Genomic DNA, 18,666 nt, shown 5'->3' on the forward strand with positions numbered 1-18,666 from the left:
AAAAATACATTTTAGTTCCTAATTTAAGTATTCACTCCAAATTTCTATACATTAAATAAGAAAACAAAAAGAAAAGCACCTGAAGTTCTGCTGGAAATCACATTCAGTTATGAACTTAAGGCAATGTTTCAACTAAATTTCTTAATAAATTGTAATGAGTTTTCAACTAATAATCTGTTAGTTAGAAAGAGACTCTATGGTAGGATTACTTAAGATTCAAAAAACAGTCATAATAAAAGATTAAGCCCAAACATATATTTTATACTGAGTCCTAATATAGCAAAGGTGTTTACTTAATGTATAAACATTAACGTATAACACTTCTCTAACATTTCTATTTTTTTCCTAAACCAAGAATTATATTAAAAATTACAGATTATTTCGTATTCTATTCTATTAGAAACACAATATATAATAATGAAATCCATACATTTTACATTCATAAAGTCATATTCTGAAGTCCATATGTGATTTTACTTACGTACCTGGATAGCTCTTCCCCTAAACTCTGCAAACTCCATTCCGTTATCTTCAGTTCATGTCTTAAGGAAGCAACATTTGCAAGCAAACTTTCTTCTTCATTGTCTTTATTACAGTAGTCTGATGAACTAGATTCCATTTCTTAAAAAAAGAAGTGTATTTCTTGTACCTTGCCAGAAAGAATCTGTGGTGTCAAAATACTCTCACATTAATAGAATTTAACTCATTATTTTTCTGTTTATCTCAAATGTTGTGCAATCTTTCATGGTAATTTAAGACAAAACAAAACAAAAACCCAGTAACAATGAATTTCTCTGCAGTGTAAAGCCAAGGAAATAGAAAGTTCAATAGTTCCCCCTTTTCTAAGCACATTTAATCTTTCTAACAATAGTGCACATTAAATATTGTTATTCCATGTTAAAGTTAAAACAAACTAAGAATAAGGCAAATTAAAGAATTTGCTCAAGGTCACAAAAACTGTAGATGGTGGAAACAAGATTTGAACCTAAGTCATCAGGATCCAAAGACCTTTTAATTATGTCACACTGCAATTTCTAACTTATAGATCAATTTCAAGATGAGCTTTTGAACTTACATACTCAAGTTACAAGCTCTGGAAATCTGATAAAATTGGTATCATTACAGTCACTCATATTTCCTTAATGGCGATTTATTACCAAATAAAGGTTATCTCCTCCTCCCATTCACAATAGTTATAAAATTTAAAAAACACACACCTTCACATCACAACCATAGAGATCAAAATGGCATTTGGCAAGTTAACTCAGAAATACATGAAGAAAAGTTTTTCTTTCTTCAACTGATGAGTATCTCTAGAGTTGTGAAATTCTCTACTAAATAACCTTTACACATAAAAATCGTGATAAAGGGCCACATTTTATTATTAATAATTAACACATATAATCATTATGTATTAAAATACATATTAAGGGGCGCCTGGGTGGCTCAGTTGGTTAGGCGACTGCCTTCGGCTCAGGTCATGATCCTGGAGTCGGGCTTCCTGCTCGGCAGGGAGTCTGCTTCTCCCTCTGACCCTCCCCTCTCTCATGTGCTCTCTCTCATTCTCTCTCTCTCAAATAAATAAATTAAATTAAATAAAATACATATAAGAATATGTACATATACATATTAAGAATATATTAAGAACTAAGGCTTTAAAATCTCTACTACTGTAGATCTTTTTGCATCTTAAAGTTACATTCCTCTTTCAGATCCCATTTACCTTTGTCATTGTAGCACCTCTCTTTCATCACCCTTCTAGAATTCTGACCACATCTCAAGCTCCAAAAGGTTAGGAATCTTATGTATTATGTTCAGGACTATTAAGGCCACTTACAGAAAGTCAGTATGTTCAGTGAATAAATGATGATTGCTGAATTGCCCTTCCTTCCCCTCATCCAGCTCAAATAGAGAGGCAAATTTATTCCCCACTCAAAATTTCTCAGATATAAGAAGGAAGATTAAAAAGAAACCCCTCACCTTATTGGAAGAAACTGTGGCAGGAAATTAAATGAGACGCTATGTAATCGCAGAGAAAATGTTTCTTTTTTCCCCTTTCGTTTGCACAAATTTGCTTCTGCTTAAATGAGAAGACTCTCCCATACAAAAGTCAATGGATCAGGTCCCCATTCTGCTTTATTTTTTCAACATTTCTAGCTTCCTACAGAATGGTGAAGGAAAAAAGGGTACAGACAATTTGGGTGAATTCTAAAATGTCATTCGATATTACGTTTCAACTAAATCAGGTTTTACGTCCAACATCTTCTGTGTATTTTAATGTAACAATCCCTAACACTTACGTACTAATGAATACATTTGCTTTTAATTTTTTTTCCTCCTGAGCCATGAAAACTTTTCTTCCCTTCAACTTACAGTAGGTTATAAAAGTCTATCTTCACTGCCTGTACATACGTGGAAAAGTGCATCATGCTACTACCGACAGGCCCTGACCTTATCACCTTCTGCTGCTAATTACGCGTTGGTAGCTTTACGCGCACGCGCACCCGCACCCACCAACACCGAAAAACCGGTGTGGTTTATAAACCTTGTATGTAATAGGATGGGCTGTAGTCGAAAAAAAATTCCTCCATTTGGAAGGAGGTTATAGATTTATGCTGTATGGTCCTGTTATTAAGAACTCTCAATTTAACAGAATCGATCCCACGTTCATCTGAAAGAAGCGGAGGAAAACATGACGTCTCCCTCACTTTTTTCTCAAATAAAATACAAGTCTGCAGAGCAGCGTACGCAGCAAGGGTGAAGACGATGCGAAGCGCGTCCGAGGGTGCTGGGAAGGAAAGGAACAAAACTCCGCCAGGTAGGCCTGTTCTCACCCTCCAAGGAGCAGTCACTCACCACCCAAGTCGTAGCTGGGGGACAGACCCACCTGACAACAGCGCACGCCGCCCTCTCGTCCGCGTTCGGAAGCCTCGGACCCTCTCCTGAGCTCGGGGCGTGGAAGCATCAGACACTCCACGCGGGGAACAAGTGAACTCCGGCTGCACCGAGTTCGAACCGCCGCGGGAGCCGTTGGGGACGCGCCCCCCGCCCCGCGCAGGCTCTGCGTGAGGCGACGCAGAGGCGTGGGGCCTGTCGGGGATCGTGGTCTGCGAGCGCGTACAAGCCCGCTCGCCTGGAACTACATTTCCCATAATTACCGCTAAGACGCCCATTGGTGGGGGAGAAGCCATGGGAACCTGCCGCCCTGGTGTGAGGCGGAGCGCGCTCATTCCAGGCCTGAGGGGGCCGAGACCGAGAAGGGTGCGGAAAAGGCCTGCTGGCCCCGCCCCTCGGCCCCTACCCCGCGGAGGCCGGCGTTTCCCGCTCTGAGGGATCCTGTGCCGCCGCCGCCGCCGCGGCCGCCACCTGGTTTCTTCAGGCTCCAGGTTTCCCTGCCAACCACGAGGAGTCCAGGGAGGAAAAGCGGAGCCTAGGCGCCAATAACCCACACTTCCCGCGTCTCTTCCAGCCCGAGATCGCCCCGGCAGGGATGGGCGACAAGATCTGGCTGCCCTGCCCGGTGTTCCTCCTGGCCACTCTGTTCTCAGTGCTGCTGCCGGGGGCGGCCGGCTTCACGCCCTCCTTAGACAGCGACTTCACGTTTACCCTTCCGGCCGGCCAGAAGGAGTGTTTCTACCAGCCCATGCCCCTGAAGGCGTCGCTGGAGATTGAGTACCAAGTAAGTGCGGAGGGTGAAGCAGCCTCCTTCCTCTATCCCAGCTGCCCGCGTCTTCGCCTCTCACCCGCTTAGAAACTTCTTGTGGACCGCGAGGGTGGCGAGGAGACGAGGGCCGCCGCCGTAGCCGGCCCGTTCCGCGCAGGCGCGCGAGGCTCGGCTCGCCTGGGGCCGGGGACCCAGAAGTTAGGCGGGACCTGGAATTGACTACCCGCCCTCTCCCCTTTCCTCCCGTCGGAAAGAGGCCAGCACTGGTGATCTCGGTGGTTTTTCCTTTTGTTTCATAATTCGCCCATCGCCTTGCTAACCAGCACACGCTCTGATACTGGGAATTTCTCAATACAGGACTGGTAACACGTTCTCCTTCATCATTGGAGGAGATGATGCCACTTGTTTTGTTACCCCGACCACGCTCACCCAATTCCGGTATTATAAATCTTCACTCTCATCGCTTCATTTAAGGATTTTTTGAACTGTGAACTTGTGATTATCCCTAAATCCGATTTTGGAATATTTTGAAAGGAGCTCTTGATGTATTTAATGGGTACATTTCCTTCTCAGTTATATATTTTTAAACCAAGCAATATTTAATTGTATATTAAAACTTTATAACTTTTAGTTCATCATTATAAGCATTTCTCCCATATCATTGTTTTCTTTTTAGTATCTTCATAATATTATGTAGGGATTTGCCTTAATTTATATAGTCATTTTGGTAGAGGGTAATTTCTTAGAAGAAATCTTGTTAGTTCCACACAGCTAATTTTGATGCTTCTGGGTAGCACTGCAAAAAAAAAAAAAAAAAAAAAAAAAAATGCGTTGGTGTGGTTCACCTTTTAATTTTTCCCAGATTATTTAATTTATAATCATAATTTTTTAAGTTGATGCAAAGAATTATTTTCAACAGTTACTGTCGCCTATAGAGCAAAGTAAGTTATGTAGAATTTTCATCGGAAGGAACCTTAGAATTAAATTATTTCTAGATATTTAAGGAAAGCAATAGAGAGCGCAATATCTGAAGTCATATAGTGAGCAAAACTGAGGCTAGAACGCAACATTTATTGATCTCCAGTGTAGTTCAAAAGTTCATTTACCATGTGCAGGGGTGGAAGGGGGATGGGAGGAGTGTGGATGAGATGACCAACTATGACATGGACAAAAAAAGAGTCCGTTTTCAAGGATCTTATTATTTAAGGGATACTGGCTAATAAACAGCTAATTTCAATAAAGTATCGTTAAGTGCTGTCAGAGGACAACCACTTCTCTGGTGTTTCAGAAAAGGATTCCTGGAGAAAATAAATTTGAATCCTGAAAGATGCTTAAGTGAGACAAGAATGCAAAGAAGGCGGGGCATTTCAGGAAAAGGAACAAAACACGAATAGTTATAAAATGCATAGTGTGTTTTGTTGCTGGGCAGTATGTGGACACTACAAGTGCTTAGTTTTTATTAGACCTGAAGACTAAAGTCTAGGGTGCGAGTAGAAGTAAAATAGATTGGAGAGGTCAGGAGGCTGGATCATGGATCATGGATCATGAATCTTTAGGCTTGTGTGCCATGCTGAGTGGCTTTGCCCTTGTTCTGTACAAGGGCCATTGAAGATAGAAGCAGCATGGTAACAGAAATGTTTTCCAGATAGATCACTGGATACAGTGTGGGAAAAGGAGGGCAAAATTAGAGGCAAGGAAACCCAACTGGAGGTTAAGAAAACAATTTGTATTATTTGAAAATTCCTTAGTATTTATCCAGGTATTGGTATTAGGGAGGAAATGTATATGAACTACTGGCCTCTTATGATTATGATATAAAATCTGTAGAGATAAAATGCTTGGGTTGAAATCCTAACTCTGTCACTTACTACCTCTGTGATTTGAACAAGTTATTTAACCTCTCGCTTGTAAAATAGAAATAATAGTAATTACCTCACAGAGTTGATTTTAAGAAATGTGTTAATATGTGTTCATAGACCATCCCTGACACTAGTAAATAAGCAGTGAATGTTGGTGTTTCTACATTTACACTTCTAGAGTTATATAGCTGGCTTGGCTTAGCTTTATGCTCTCTGCATCTTTAGTCACTCTTAAAGGACTGTTCCCCCTGAAGTAATCCCCCTAAACAACTTAATTGTTTTGATTGAAGAAAGAGGTAAAATGATTTAATGTCTGTAGTCCTAGACAACATTGAGGGGTTTGTAGAGTAAGAGGTAATCTTCACCTTTTTGTTTGCATTTTCCAATTCCAGGATTAATTTTCCAATAACACCAGCTACTGCTTTTTGTCTTCATTTTTAAAATGTCAGGGAACAGACATTCCAGACATTGCCCTTGGGTCACTGTGACATACTGAAAAATTTTAACCATTTCTTACTTTCCAGCTTTAGGGGGACACTTTTAGAATAATTGACTAGCCCCACATTATATTAAAAGTTCTTGAAAATTTTAAATGTCAATACATATATTTTAGGAATAAACTAGATCGTTCAGTTAACTTTTTAAAAATCATTGCTAAGTGCTTAATTTGTTGGAGCACTATGCTAAGTGCTACGGATATAACGGTGAGTAAAAATATAGTCCATGTTCCCATACAATCTATTATGGAAAGAGTAATCAAACTGTTTCCAAATAAATGTAAAATTGTAACTCTAATTTAAGTGCTATGAAGGTAGGTATATACAGCTATGAGAAGATTTAATAGGAGGACTTAATTTCATCTGGGAATTGAGAGAAGACATTCCAGAAGTACAATTCAGATCTGTAGAAAAATCAGCCTTATTAGGCATAAGGGGGTGATTTAAATTTGCATTGAGGAAGAAAGAAGAAAGCCTTTGAGGAACTGAAAGACTGTTACAACAACAGTACAGACTAGGGAGAGTGGCACTCATCATCTTCTAGTGAAATCATCAGGAAGTTTAGTTTCAGATTATTGTGTTTTTTATTTTTATTTATTTATTTTTTTTTAAGATTTATTTATTTGAGAGAGAGAGAATGAGAGAGAACACATGAGAGGGGATAGGGTCAGAGGACAAAGCAGACTCCCTGCCGAGCAGGGAGCCCAATGTGGGACTCGATCCCGGGACTCCAGCATCATGACCTGAGCCGAAGGCAGTTGCTTAACCAACTGAGCCACCCAGGCGCCCATGGTGTTTTTTAAATAAATATTTTTATGCTTTAAAATTGTGTTTTATATATTTTTAGTTATCTTCTGTGTTCTTATCATTTTTAACAATTTCATTAAGCCTGACAGCCACTTCCAATAATATCTTTTAAATCTTTTACTGAAATCTTTGTTTAGTTTTGTTAGATCTCTTATTTTCTGATTTAATAGGTATCTTTTTTTGGCTTTTTTAGAGGATAACTTTGAGTAATTCTTTTAAAATGCTTTGAGTCCTGTGGCTCTTGATCTCGGGTTTGTGAGTTTGAGCCCCACGTTGGGTGTAGAGATGGCTAAATAAATAAATTTTTAAAAAATAAAATGCTTTGAGTCCTTGGACAAACTTTTTGCTTTCACTTTAGTAAATATAATTTTCTTTTACTTGGGATCATTGAAGACATGGCTGTATTTTTTTTTTGTATCTAGTATTGTATGTAAGAATTCTGATGCCAATCCCAATTCTTTTAAGTAGTAGTTCTCTACTACTTAACATTGGAAGTTTCTAGGTTGTTCTTTTTAAATCCTTTGGAAAGTCAGTAGGAATTTTTTTATCTTTTACATCTATTAGCCCCTCCCAGTCTCAAGATTTTTATCTTTTGAAGCAAGAATTTTTGTTCTATTTGATGATTTCTTCCCTTCATTTCTCTTGGTTTTCTTCTTTGAAATGCTTGTTAGATATTTGAAATCTTTAGCTCTGTCCTTCCCAAAGGGTCTTACCATTTTTCTCATACTTTTCATCTGTACTTTTTTCACCTTGTTCTGAGAATTCCTTGGTTATTTCCAGTTTGCTGATTTTTAGTCTCTATCCATATTCATTCTGCTGTCATTACATTTGTTAAGACTTTATTTTGGCAACATTTTTTATCTTTTTTATTTTTCATACCAGCAACCTCATTTTTATGGATTACACATTCTTGAATTTCTCTGAGGATATATACTTATGAAGAAACATTTTGAAGTCTGTTTATATTAACTATTTTTTCAGAATTTGATCCTTTCAGTAAAACCAGTAACATGAAAAAGAGGGCATTGATTTCAACAAATGTGTTTCTCTAGTCTGTTTCAGTGAGAATTTTGAGATTGATAGGTATTGTTAGCTAGATATATATATCCTTTGCTCAGTGGACTATCTTCCAGAAATTCCTTACTCTTCATGTCTGTTAACAGTCTTCCTAGATTTCCAGTGTTGTTATTTGTATCAATATATTTTCTTCATTTTTGGGGGGATTTGAAGATGAAAGAGAATTATATATATTTAGCCGGCTATTTGAAACTACTTTTGTTGATAAGTAAGTATAGCACAGGAACAGGTAATTTTTTGTATCATTCCATTAAAGCCACCAAGAAAAATAAAATGGAGTGTTAAGTAAGAAAAAGAGTAGTTATCAGAGGAAAACTGCTGAGTTCAAATTTTGACATTCATTGACTATATCTACCTGAGAAAAGTATTTCTCTGTGCCTCATTTTTTTTGTGGTTTTTGTTTGTTTGTTCTGTTAATTGGTTCTTCTATTTTACTGAGAACAGTAGTAAGACCTACTTCTTACAGTTGTTTTGAGGAAATTAGCCCAGAGAAAGCACTTAAAACAATGTGTGGCATACACTGTAATTGTTAGCTATTATCATCATCATTTTGGGATTGTAAAGGAACAGACTGTGTTCACTGGCAAGTAAAACAATAGCCTACTTGGCATATTTAGTTCATATTGGGGAATAATAAGTGTATGCACTGAAGAAGTCAATTGGAGTCAGATCATGGTAGTTTTGAGTTCTGGGTTAAGAAATAGCTAATTACTATTTCATTGAAGAGGAAACAAACTCAGAAAAGTTATATAGCATGTATTGCTATATTTTGCCTAAGTAAAAAGGTTTACCATTTGAACTCCCTTCTGTGTTTCCTTCCACTCTACAGGGCTTCTCAATCAAGGCATCATTTTAGGAAGATTATTTTAGTAATATTTATAAGGCCTAAAGTTAGGTGATGGCAACAGGAATTGGCAAGAAAGTTCCAAAATGAATAGAATTGAATTGGATGATCTTTGTGCTCCTTTCTAGCCCTTAAATGCATCTTGTTGACTTTCTTTACCTCTCTAGATTTAGAAAGAAATTCTTTTCATCATATGATCTACTTTATATATTTTTTATTTTCAGAATTTATAATGTGCTCTTTTCTTTTGTGCTTTTCTACAGGTTTTAGATGGAGCAGGATTAGATATTGATTTCCATCTTGCCTCTCCAGAAGGAAGAACCTTAGTTTTTGAACAAAGAAAATCAGATGGAGTTCACACGTAAGTGATCTCTTAGTTGAGTTCCTTGGGCTGAGTAATACCAATGGGCTATCTGCAGGGCAGGGAAATTTAGCACATTTGATACAAACATCAGTATTAAATGATTCCATTTGAACATTTTAAATAGTCCTAGATAGTGGTCTATCATAAACTAAAATGTCTTCCATTAACTTTTTTCTCTTTTTTTTTAATAGTTTTGTATTGATCCTAAATTTTTTCTTTGCTTTGGTTAAATAAGAGAGTATGCCCTAGGTATTGCATTCAGTCTGTTGTGGCATTTTAAACCTGTTTTTCTGACTAGCACAACCTTTCCATTTTAAGTTACTGTTCCAGGTACGTATCCTATAGTTTGAGCTGCTGGCTTTATCATCTTTGCCCACTATTTACTTTACTATCTTAAAAAAACAAGTACATCTTTGTGCGTATGTGTTGTGTGTGTATGCCTGTAAAAGTTGGGTTTTTTTTACTCAGACCTCATTCTTTTTAGATAATTAGAAGATGTGATAGTAAAAGATCTGCCCATAGGAAACCAGAAAGAAACTTGTTAGAAGTTTACAGTTTGACAAAAGGCTATATATGCTCCCTTAATTTCACTTCTTTTTCATATCTCAGTAGTGTGTTTCCCTATTCATTCTATCATTTTACTACAGCACTTTGTTTACTTATTGCATTAAAACTAAACTCGGAATTTACAGGTAGAAGAAAAGCAAATACAGTCTAATATTTGCCATAAACGAGGCTTTCCATTGTATATGCTTCAAATTAATCATTCCAACCCACTATGAGAGATTCTTTGATTCCCCAATTCCCATTTTACAGACAAGGAGGCTCAGAGAAGTTAAAATAAGTCTGCAGGGATATACATTTATTAAGAGGAGGAGGCAGGATGGATCAAAATTCTTGCTTTCTACCATACGATGCTTAGAACATCTCTGGCACATAGCACTATGTAAATACTAGTTATTATAGTTACTGGTCTTTGTTAACCAGCATACTTGGCATGTAATTGATAGTAAATACTAAACACATGTATGAATGAATGAGGGGGAAAATATCTCAACTATAATACTCTTTTCAGAGTGCTTTATTTTATTTTTATTTAATTTTTAAATTTTTTATATTTTAATTTTTAAAGTTTAAGTTTTTATTTAAAAATTTTTTTAATTTCTTATTTTTTATTTTATTAAAGTGCTTTTTAAAATGGCATTTTACCTATGCAGAGCTCAGAAAAAAACATTTGTATAAACTATTAATAAAATAGAGAAACAGTAATTTAAAAAGTCAGTTTCTATTGATATACTTGGAACTATGCTTTCTCTTTGATAGTTATATGAACAGGAACTAAAAATGTAGCTCATCTTTAAATTTCAGAATCTAGAAAATCTGTAGAATTTCTGTCATTTTTTCCTCCAATTTTCTCCTTTCCTTTAGAGATAAATTAAGATTAACTGTTGGGAGAAAAGGTATCTTATTGGTTTCTTGCATAGAATTACCTCTCATTAAACCAATGGGAAAAAAGAATGAGTTTATAAGAGTTCACATTTATTGAGTTCTTTTGATGTGCCAGGCTACTGTTCTAAGCACTTTGTGTTTATTAATTTTTTTTCTACTTTACCACAGTCCTATGAGGTACATGATATTATCATTTTATCAATAAAGAAATTGAGGCATAGAGCACTAACGTAAGTTAATGAAAGTTACACATCTAGTGAACAGCAGACCCAGGATTTAAAAGGAGGCTGTCCAACTTACTCTTAATCACTACACCAAATTTACAAATCTGCTTTCTAAAAAATGAGATTTAAGCAAAATTTTATCTTTAGCTATATTAACTTTTTAAAGGCAGGTTATAAAATATCTCTGTTATGGCACTGAAATAGTTTTTTTCTTCAATTGAATCTTTAAATACTGTCCTTTCAGAAGGCAGGGTTAGTAAAAATGTCTCCAAACAGAACTATAAACAGCTTAAGTAATACCTATTTGCTGGCACTTCAAGGAATGAGAAGTCTGTGTGTTTGTATTTTTTCTAGACAACTGAATTAACGTTACTGTAACTCACGCCAGAATTTATCCATTCTGGACTACTGTTGCTCTTTATTCTACTTGAAGGGAAAATTAACTCTGCAATTTTTATTTGGATAATATTTTGTATCATTTATAGTATTAAAGTTCCTTTCTACTAAAAGCAGTCAACAGATTTAGAGATTAGTATAGGAATGACTATAAAGTAGTAAAATATCTTTTTTTTTCTATACACATGCTGAAGCTCATCCATGTGAGTCAGTGCTTCTCAGACTTTTTTCATTTTTACTCTTGTCCCCATGCAACCTTTCTAGACTTTTCTGCCTTATCATCCCCCCATGAAATTTTAAAACCACAGTTTTTGTATTGTATGTAGATCTGTACATGTAAAAAGAGTAGGTACAAAGCTTCCCCTTTTTATCCAGTACAGGGTTAAGAATGGCTAAATAAAGTTGAGTTAAATAAAATTAAGACTAAACAAAATTAAGAGTTAAATTTAAAAGTGATTAATTGAACTTAACTTTACATAATAGTCATATCATTTTTTTTCCTTTTAAAATTGTTCCCCACTGTATTCGCCAGTATATTCTTCAAGCTTCCTCCAAAGGTTAAATACATCCTCAAGACAAAGATTTGTCATGACTGAGGAGATTACAAGGAATGCAGACAGGCTCTGAGCAGTACTATAGAAAAGAAAGATCAATTAACATGAGAGTCAGAAAACCAAGCTTCGTCTGTGCCTATGACAGGCTGTGTGATCATAGGCAAGTATTTTAACTTATGTGAACTTTATTTTACTTACCTTGAAAAAGTCAGTTATGCCTACTTCAAAATACGATTATAAGGATTAAAAGAATTAAAATATGTTAAAGTAGTGTGTAAATTATAAAGGGGTATATAAGTATTGGCTATATATTTATGTTAAGATCTGATCAAATAGCTGAGTACTCTCTCTTATGCTTAAACTAAATAAATTGGATACAGGGGTGGAAAAGAAATGGCGATTGACTTAGAAGAATCACATGTTGTAGGCCAGTTATCTTGAATGTGAAGCTAATGAGACCAAGATACAAGTTTAACTTAGATGTGAGTGGCATTTATTCAGTAAAGCTAATGCCACTGAGTGTAAAGCTCGTTTGTTGTCCACTGATCCCGAATCTCTGTAAACCTGTGTTATAAAGATAGTCTTAACCTGTAGGAGGCCTGGAAGAAAACATTTAGAACAATCCATTACTGCTTTTGAAAACAAGTCACTTTAGAAAGTAATCTAAGTTAAAGGGGAGGTTTGTGGTTATATTTGCATATGAATTGAACTCATGATAAATTACTCTTAATATATAAATATTAAAGATCATTGTGTGGTATCATGTATCTGTGTTTTAGTGTTTTTAATCCTATCCTTTTCCAAAAATTAGGTCAAGATCTTTTACCGTATTTCCTGAGTAAATGCCAAGCACATCTAAGTTGCAACTACTTAAATATTTTACATACGTATTTCCAGGTTGCCTCTTTCCTAAGAAATTATAAATTATCTTTCAATACTAAGTACGTGTTTTTATCAGCAAACTATCCAATTACTATAAACCATGTTATTTCTTACCTATAGTTTTTCCTTTGATCCCAAATAGAGGTACAGATAACTGAAGACATGTACTTTTTTTTAATACAGGGTAGAGACTGAAGATGGTGACTACATGTTCTGCTTTGATAATACATTCAGCACCATTTCTGAGAAGGTGATTTTCTTTGAATTAATCCTGGATAATATGGGAGAACAGGAGCAAGAACAAGAGGACTGGAAGAAATATATTACTGGGACAGACATGTTGGACATGAAACTGGAAGACATCCTGGTCAGTATGGTCTTTTAATAAATAAAAATTATCCAAAGGCCTGTGTGATAGGCACTGAAATAATCATTTTCCCTGCATTATCTCATGTAATCTTTACTTAACTCTATGAGGATTATTTATCTCCATCTTTCCAATGAGGAAATTGTGGTTTAGGGGAGAGTAAGTAATGTTTGTCACATAACCAGAAACGGGGGGAACTAGAACTTGAACACAGGCTCTTCTTAACTATAAAACTCCCTTAGAATGTTCACAAATAAAGAAGGTAAAGATCTATAGCATACTTGCACATAGAAAAAAAGTGAGCAATTTGTAAACACTTAAGATGTTATAGGCATTTTTCTCACAGCATAATTTTTATAACATGAAATTTAATATTACTTAATTTGGGAACACTGTTTACATTACTTAGACCAGACCTAGCAGTTATCAGAAACTAGGACTACATTCAGGAGTGAAAACTTTTAGAATATGGCTTGTTTGAATTGCCTTATCATTTACATGCATAATGAAATGTGCATGTGTAAGAACCTATTTGTCCATAATAGTATTGGTGATGGGGGAAAAGCTCATTACCCTTCAGCCACAGGTAGATGTAATCAAATGACAGAATTTACTGAGTGGTATTTGTAAATAGCATATATAGCTGTATTATAGAAATTCCTGCAGGAGAAATAACATGGTCATTGCCAACTGAAACTGTGTAATCTCTAATAGTCTTATAACCTGAATTTTTTTTAATAATGTGGTATTTTGATCACTTGAGGTTTTTTAGGAAAGCAGCTGTCAAACAGCAGAAGAGACATACTATATGTAGATCGGTAAGCTTAAGAAGTCAGAAAATTAGACGATCATGTATTATCATGTGTGACTGCTTAGTGAATGAGCCCTCACAGCCTTGGTTTCCTCACCTGCAAAATGGGGATAATACCTCTAGAGTTGTTGTGAGGATGAAATAAGAAACATCATGTCTCTAAGTGCTTTAAACAGTGTGTGGCATAATAAATATTACTTTTCTTACCTTTTCCACTGGTGTTACTATGAATGCAAACTGAAAGGATTAAGTTTGATTGGTATGAATTTTTACCATGACAGTTTTTTATCTCCATAATTTCCTATGTATATATCTTTTAAGTTTCAATCATCTTAACTTATTCTTCCATTTTAAATTTATTTTGCCAATAAGACTAAAACACTAGTATTTATAAACCTTATTAGTACTTCACTGCATTCTCAAGAGATTGAATTCATTCACATGGTTCAACAAAATGACCAGTAAGTTCAGATTTAAATATGGCTTAAAATACTTATAAGCCCTTTTTAAAGGAAAATGTCTTCCAGGAGCTTTATTTCCCCCCAAATTTTGTATCCTAACAGCAAACTTTGATAAATAATTTTGTATTTGGCTATCATTGCTGTAATATTGAAAAGAACTATGCATGATTTTTTTTTTTTTAAAGATTTTATTTATTTATTTATTTGAGACAGAGAGAATGAGAGAGAGAGAGCACATGAGAGGGGGGAGGGTCAGAGGCATCCTGCCGAGCAGGGAGCCTGATGCGGGACTCGATCCAGAGACTCCAGGATCATGACCTGAGCCGAAGGCAGTCGCTTAACCAACTGAGCCACCCAGGCGCCCCTGCATGATCTTTTTTATTTGGGGATCTGAACTCCTTATTTTTCTAGAAAGTATTTGCATTACTAGGTTACTGTTGCTTTACAAATATGCCCAAATGATAAATATTACACTTTGTAGTTTTGTAGGTTTAGCAGAAAGTCTGAAATTTTAGTTTTTGCTTAAATAAGGATTTTAAGCAAGATGACTATGCAGGAAAATCTGTTTCTAGTATTTTCTTATTTTTGCCATAAGTACAACTGACCCCTGAACAAAGTGCAGTTGAACTCTGCAGGTCTACTTAATGCACAGATTTTTTTCAGTAAATATATTTTCTCTTACAATTTTCTTAGTAACATTTTTCATTTTGCTAGCTTATTTTATTGTAGGAATACAGTATATAATGTATGTAATATATGTAACAGAAAACAATGTTTTGACTGTTTATGTAAGGCTTCTGGTCAACAGTATACTATTAGTAAAGTTTCTCGGGAATCAAAGGTTTTATGTGGATTTTTAACTGTGCAGGGCGTTGGCCCCTCTAACCCCCATGTTGTTCAAGTGGTCGACGATGTACTTTTGACATCATTTCAAATCTCAACTTAATTTTAACTGATATTCATATAGCCCTCTTATAGTTTTCAAATCACCTCTCTCACCAGGACCCTGCTATAAAAACAGGTTTTTCAGAAGATGTACAACTTAAAGAGTGCATCTTGATAAGCTTGTTTTACAAATGTAATCTTGGAACATTTTTGTATTAAAAATAGATTATACTTTTGGATGTATAATATGCATATCAAAAATTGGAATATTTTCTAATTTCACTATTATTTTGAGATGAAAACATTGGGTGTTTTGCTAGACACTAAATTGGACAAGATTAACATTCAAAGAAAATATTATAAAGACAGTGCATTATATAAAGATAAATATCTAAAAGCTGTTAATGGTTTTTTTTTTTTCATCAGTTAGGTTTTTAAAAACCAGTCTTTTTCTTATGGTTGTGAGGGCTAAGAAATAGTGTATATAAAATTCCTGGCACTATGCACTGAAATATATTTTCACATTATTTATTTTCAATTTATATTAGCTTTGTTCCTCTGTTAAGTAACTATTTGTAAACAATAATTTAAATATATCAGGAGAACTATTACATAAACTTACAGATCTTTAGGTGATCCAAGTAGTACCTGTCCCTTAATTAAAATCGTGTTTGGATGTAAAACTAATATGAATGTTAGGGTATTGTGAATCACATGTTCAACTTAAAATTACTGAGCATTCTTTGATAGTAAAATTATTTTATTTATCTCCAGGAATCCATCAACAGTATCAAGGCCAGACTAAGCAAAAGTGGTCATATCCAGACTCTGCTTAGAGCATTTGAAGCTCGTGATCGAAACATACAAGAAAGCAACTTTGACAGAGTCAATTTCTGGTCTATGGTTAACTTAGTGGTAATGGTGGTAGTGTCAGCAATTCAAGTGTATATGCTAAAGAGTCTATTTGAAGATAAGAGGAAAAGTAGAACTTAAAACTTTAAACTAGAGTAATTAACATTGGGGGAAAAAAAAGACGGAAAAATGCAATACACGGTTATAATCAAGACCATTAATAGTCTTTTCAAAAAATGTTTTCAGGCATTACCACAAGTGTGAAACAAGTATAGTTATAAGGTGAAAGGAGTCTTCACTTTCGTCTGTGCAAGTAATCTTATTGCTTCAGTTGTACTTAAGTGTATAACAGAAATATTTCACAGAGTATAGGTATAATTGAATGAAGCCATATTAATCAGCATTTTCCTAAGTTTGAAAAAATCTTGCAGATGTCATAGGTGATTTAAATAAATGAACTTTGGGCCTAAATGCAACACCAAACATTGTTTTTAAAAGATTGTCTTACCTAGAAGTTTCTTTGTAAATGTGGCAATTACAAATTAGAAGTTTTCAGTATATTGAAGTTTCTTTGTAAATGTGGCGATTATATAATTTTTCAGTATAGTAAGTTATAAATCATCTGAGAATTACCTAATCATGGATTGGATATATCTTTAGAAGACAAAAACTCAACTTTTCTTTTTACATATATATCTCTCCTATAATGTAAATAGAAGCAAAGCTGTGAAAAACAGATTTGTGAGATTTTTATAACCAAATATATTTCAATTTAAAATATTAGCAAAAAGTATTAAATACTTAGCTTATATTCCCCAAAGGCCAACATTTTAATAATTCTTAAAAATGCTCAGTCATTATTAAAATTGGAACAAATTTTCTCTTTGAAATGAAATAGCTAAAGGCTGCTCACAGTCTCCATAAGGACACATTTGGTCTAGTCCTTAACTCAGAACTAGAATTTTGAAATTAAATGTGAGGAAAAATAATTTTATTTTTATATTACCTATCAGCAGTGTTGTTAGTTTTAACATGATTAATGACTTGGATAATACATTATTAACAGCAGTTGTGAAGGAAATACTGCTTAAAAATCTGGGCCTTACATAAATAAGTATCTCCTTTTCGGAGTTCTCAAAATCAACAACAACAATCAATAAAGAAGAATTTAGGTAAGCTTGAGAACATCTGATCAAAATTAAGGTCACTTAAATAAACTCTAAGTATCTGGAATCTGATTGGTTCATCATAATGACCCAATCCTAATACCAATCATGAAACTAAATTCCAGATAACTGAAGAAACTATACTTGGCTAGGGTTTTATTTTTTACAGTTGTTTTATTCTGTTTTTAATTGTCTTAAGTATTCAGGTACATTTTATGAAACAAACTACTGTAAGGTTTAGCACTGGGTACATACATTACAATTGTTAAAACTTTCACTAAATGACCTTTCTGATCACTTTATTTATTGACATTCAAGTAAGGATTTGAAAGCCCACAGAATCCCAAATGTAAAGTCGGTATGTGAATAACTCTATGTAAAGTCTCTGCCATCCTTGCTTATTGCGATCTGGGGAGTATTAAATACTGGTAATTTAGCTACATCATGAATTAAATAGAATTTTTAGGTTATACCCATTTGTAATATTAAGACAAATATGAGAAATCAACTTAAAAATTTGAGTATAGAACCTGTCTGTACATTAGTACTGCTGGAATTCTTAATAAGCAATGATATTGAGAGAATGGTTTCATTTACTAATTTACAGTCAGAGTGGTACAAAAAGAGATTTATTTCCCTCCTTATGCCCTTGGGAGAACAAAAAGATTAGCTATCCCTATATGAAACTTTTAAAAAATGAGGTAAATGCCATATATAATTACCTTAACTGGCCAAGAAAATGTTTTAAGTGTCCAGGAGTAGTGCCTACAATACATGCAAAACAAGGGCCAACAATCACCTATGAAGAGACCTCCCTTTCCCCCCTTCTGTTAAACTCATAATGAGAAGCAACCTTACCATACTAAAACTAGCAAAACAGTACAGATATAAACTACTGCATCTTTTCTATAAAACTGTGATCAAGAACTCTACCTCTGGCTGGTTACTGTACTATACTCTGATTCCTTACCTAACAATGAACTTGTTACATTATCTACAGATGATTTGCGCCACCGATTTTAAACCTATGATTCAGTAACGTCTTATAATGGCCTTATCTGGAAAAAAGGAATTTAGGAATACTGAGGACATAATTTTATTTTTATAGGCACAAAATGAAGAGTGGGATTAAGAAGGATGTTACTTGTATTAACCAAAAAAAGTATAATTAGCAAAGAACTAAATTCTTTAATATTTCTATAGGCATATAGTTTATCTGCCTGATGGTTTTTTAAATGTCAGTATTCAATTTTGAAATTAAAATTACGCTAAGATTAAGCAACTTACCATTTAATGACTGATTTTGTCTTCAGTTTTTAGTTATATAAACTCTTAAATTACAATATTTAAGGCCTAGAGTTTTACTCTTATTTGCATTTGGGTCATTAATGATGTGCTGTTCTTTCATGTGAATGTCAAGGTATAGAAGGTAAGTGAATGTCAAGGTATAGAAGGCAATTAAGTGGTTGAAATAGCATGGAAATAAATTACAAATTCAGATGTAATT

The 18,666-nt window shown here is 34.7% G+C and overlaps 2 protein-coding genes across 12 annotated transcripts in view; one reads left to right on the forward strand and one right to left on the reverse strand.

Annotated features, from left to right (window-relative positions):
* CCDC18 (coiled-coil domain containing 18) overlaps positions 1-3,226 on the reverse strand; it is a 101,971-nt gene extending 98,745 nt beyond the window's left edge. For 8 of the 11 annotated variants that reach the window (XR_010410848.1, XM_064588806.1, XM_064588801.1 and 5 more), the window contains exons 1-3: positions 2,888-3,226; positions 1,981-2,161; positions 486-664 (exon numbers count right to left, since the gene is read on the reverse strand). Coding sequence is in view for 9 of the 11 variants with exons in the window: in XM_064588806.1 (XP_064444876.1) it covers positions 486-619 (134 nt within the window). In the remaining 2 variants the exon portion in view is untranslated. The remainder of the gene's footprint in view (positions 1-485; positions 665-1,980; positions 2,162-2,887) is intronic. The other 3 variants (XM_064588807.1, XM_064588800.1, XM_064588808.1) reach the window with 2 other exon arrangements.
* A 264-nt stretch (positions 3,227-3,490) lies between these two features.
* On the forward strand, positions 3,491-18,211 carry TMED5 (transmembrane p24 trafficking protein 5). Its single transcript, XM_045897178.3, has 4 exons — positions 3,491-3,679; positions 9,012-9,109; positions 12,801-12,984; positions 15,916-18,211. The coding sequence occupies exons 1-4, from the start codon at positions 3,491-3,493 to the stop codon at positions 16,132-16,134; spliced, it is 690 nt and encodes a 229-aa protein (XP_045753134.1). The 3' UTR covers positions 16,135-18,211.
* Positions 18,212-18,666: the final 455 nt, after the last annotated feature.

This window comes from Mirounga angustirostris, unplaced genomic scaffold, assembly GCF_029215605.1.
Source record: "Mirounga angustirostris isolate CCGP_5_RB_7025 unplaced genomic scaffold, mMirAng1.0.hap1 SCAF_4, whole genome shotgun sequence".
Classification (NCBI taxonomy): Eukaryota; Metazoa; Chordata; class Mammalia; order Carnivora; family Phocidae; genus Mirounga; species Mirounga angustirostris.

What these genes read in the sequence shown, in the direction of transcription:
- TMED5 (XM_045897178.3), top strand. Translation starts at nt 3,491, where the DNA reads ATGGGCGACAAGATCTGGCTGCCCTGCCCGGTGTTCCTCCTGGCCACT. An exon ending in CGCTGGAGATTGAGTACCAA is followed by an intron (nt 3,680 to 9,011) that starts GTAAGTGCGGAG and finishes GCTTTTCTACAG; the next exon opens with GTTTTAGATGGAGCAGGATT. An exon ending in AAATCAGATGGAGTTCACAC is followed by an intron (nt 9,110 to 12,800) that starts GTAAGTGATCTC and finishes TTTTTAATACAG; the next exon opens with GGTAGAGACTGAAGATGGTG.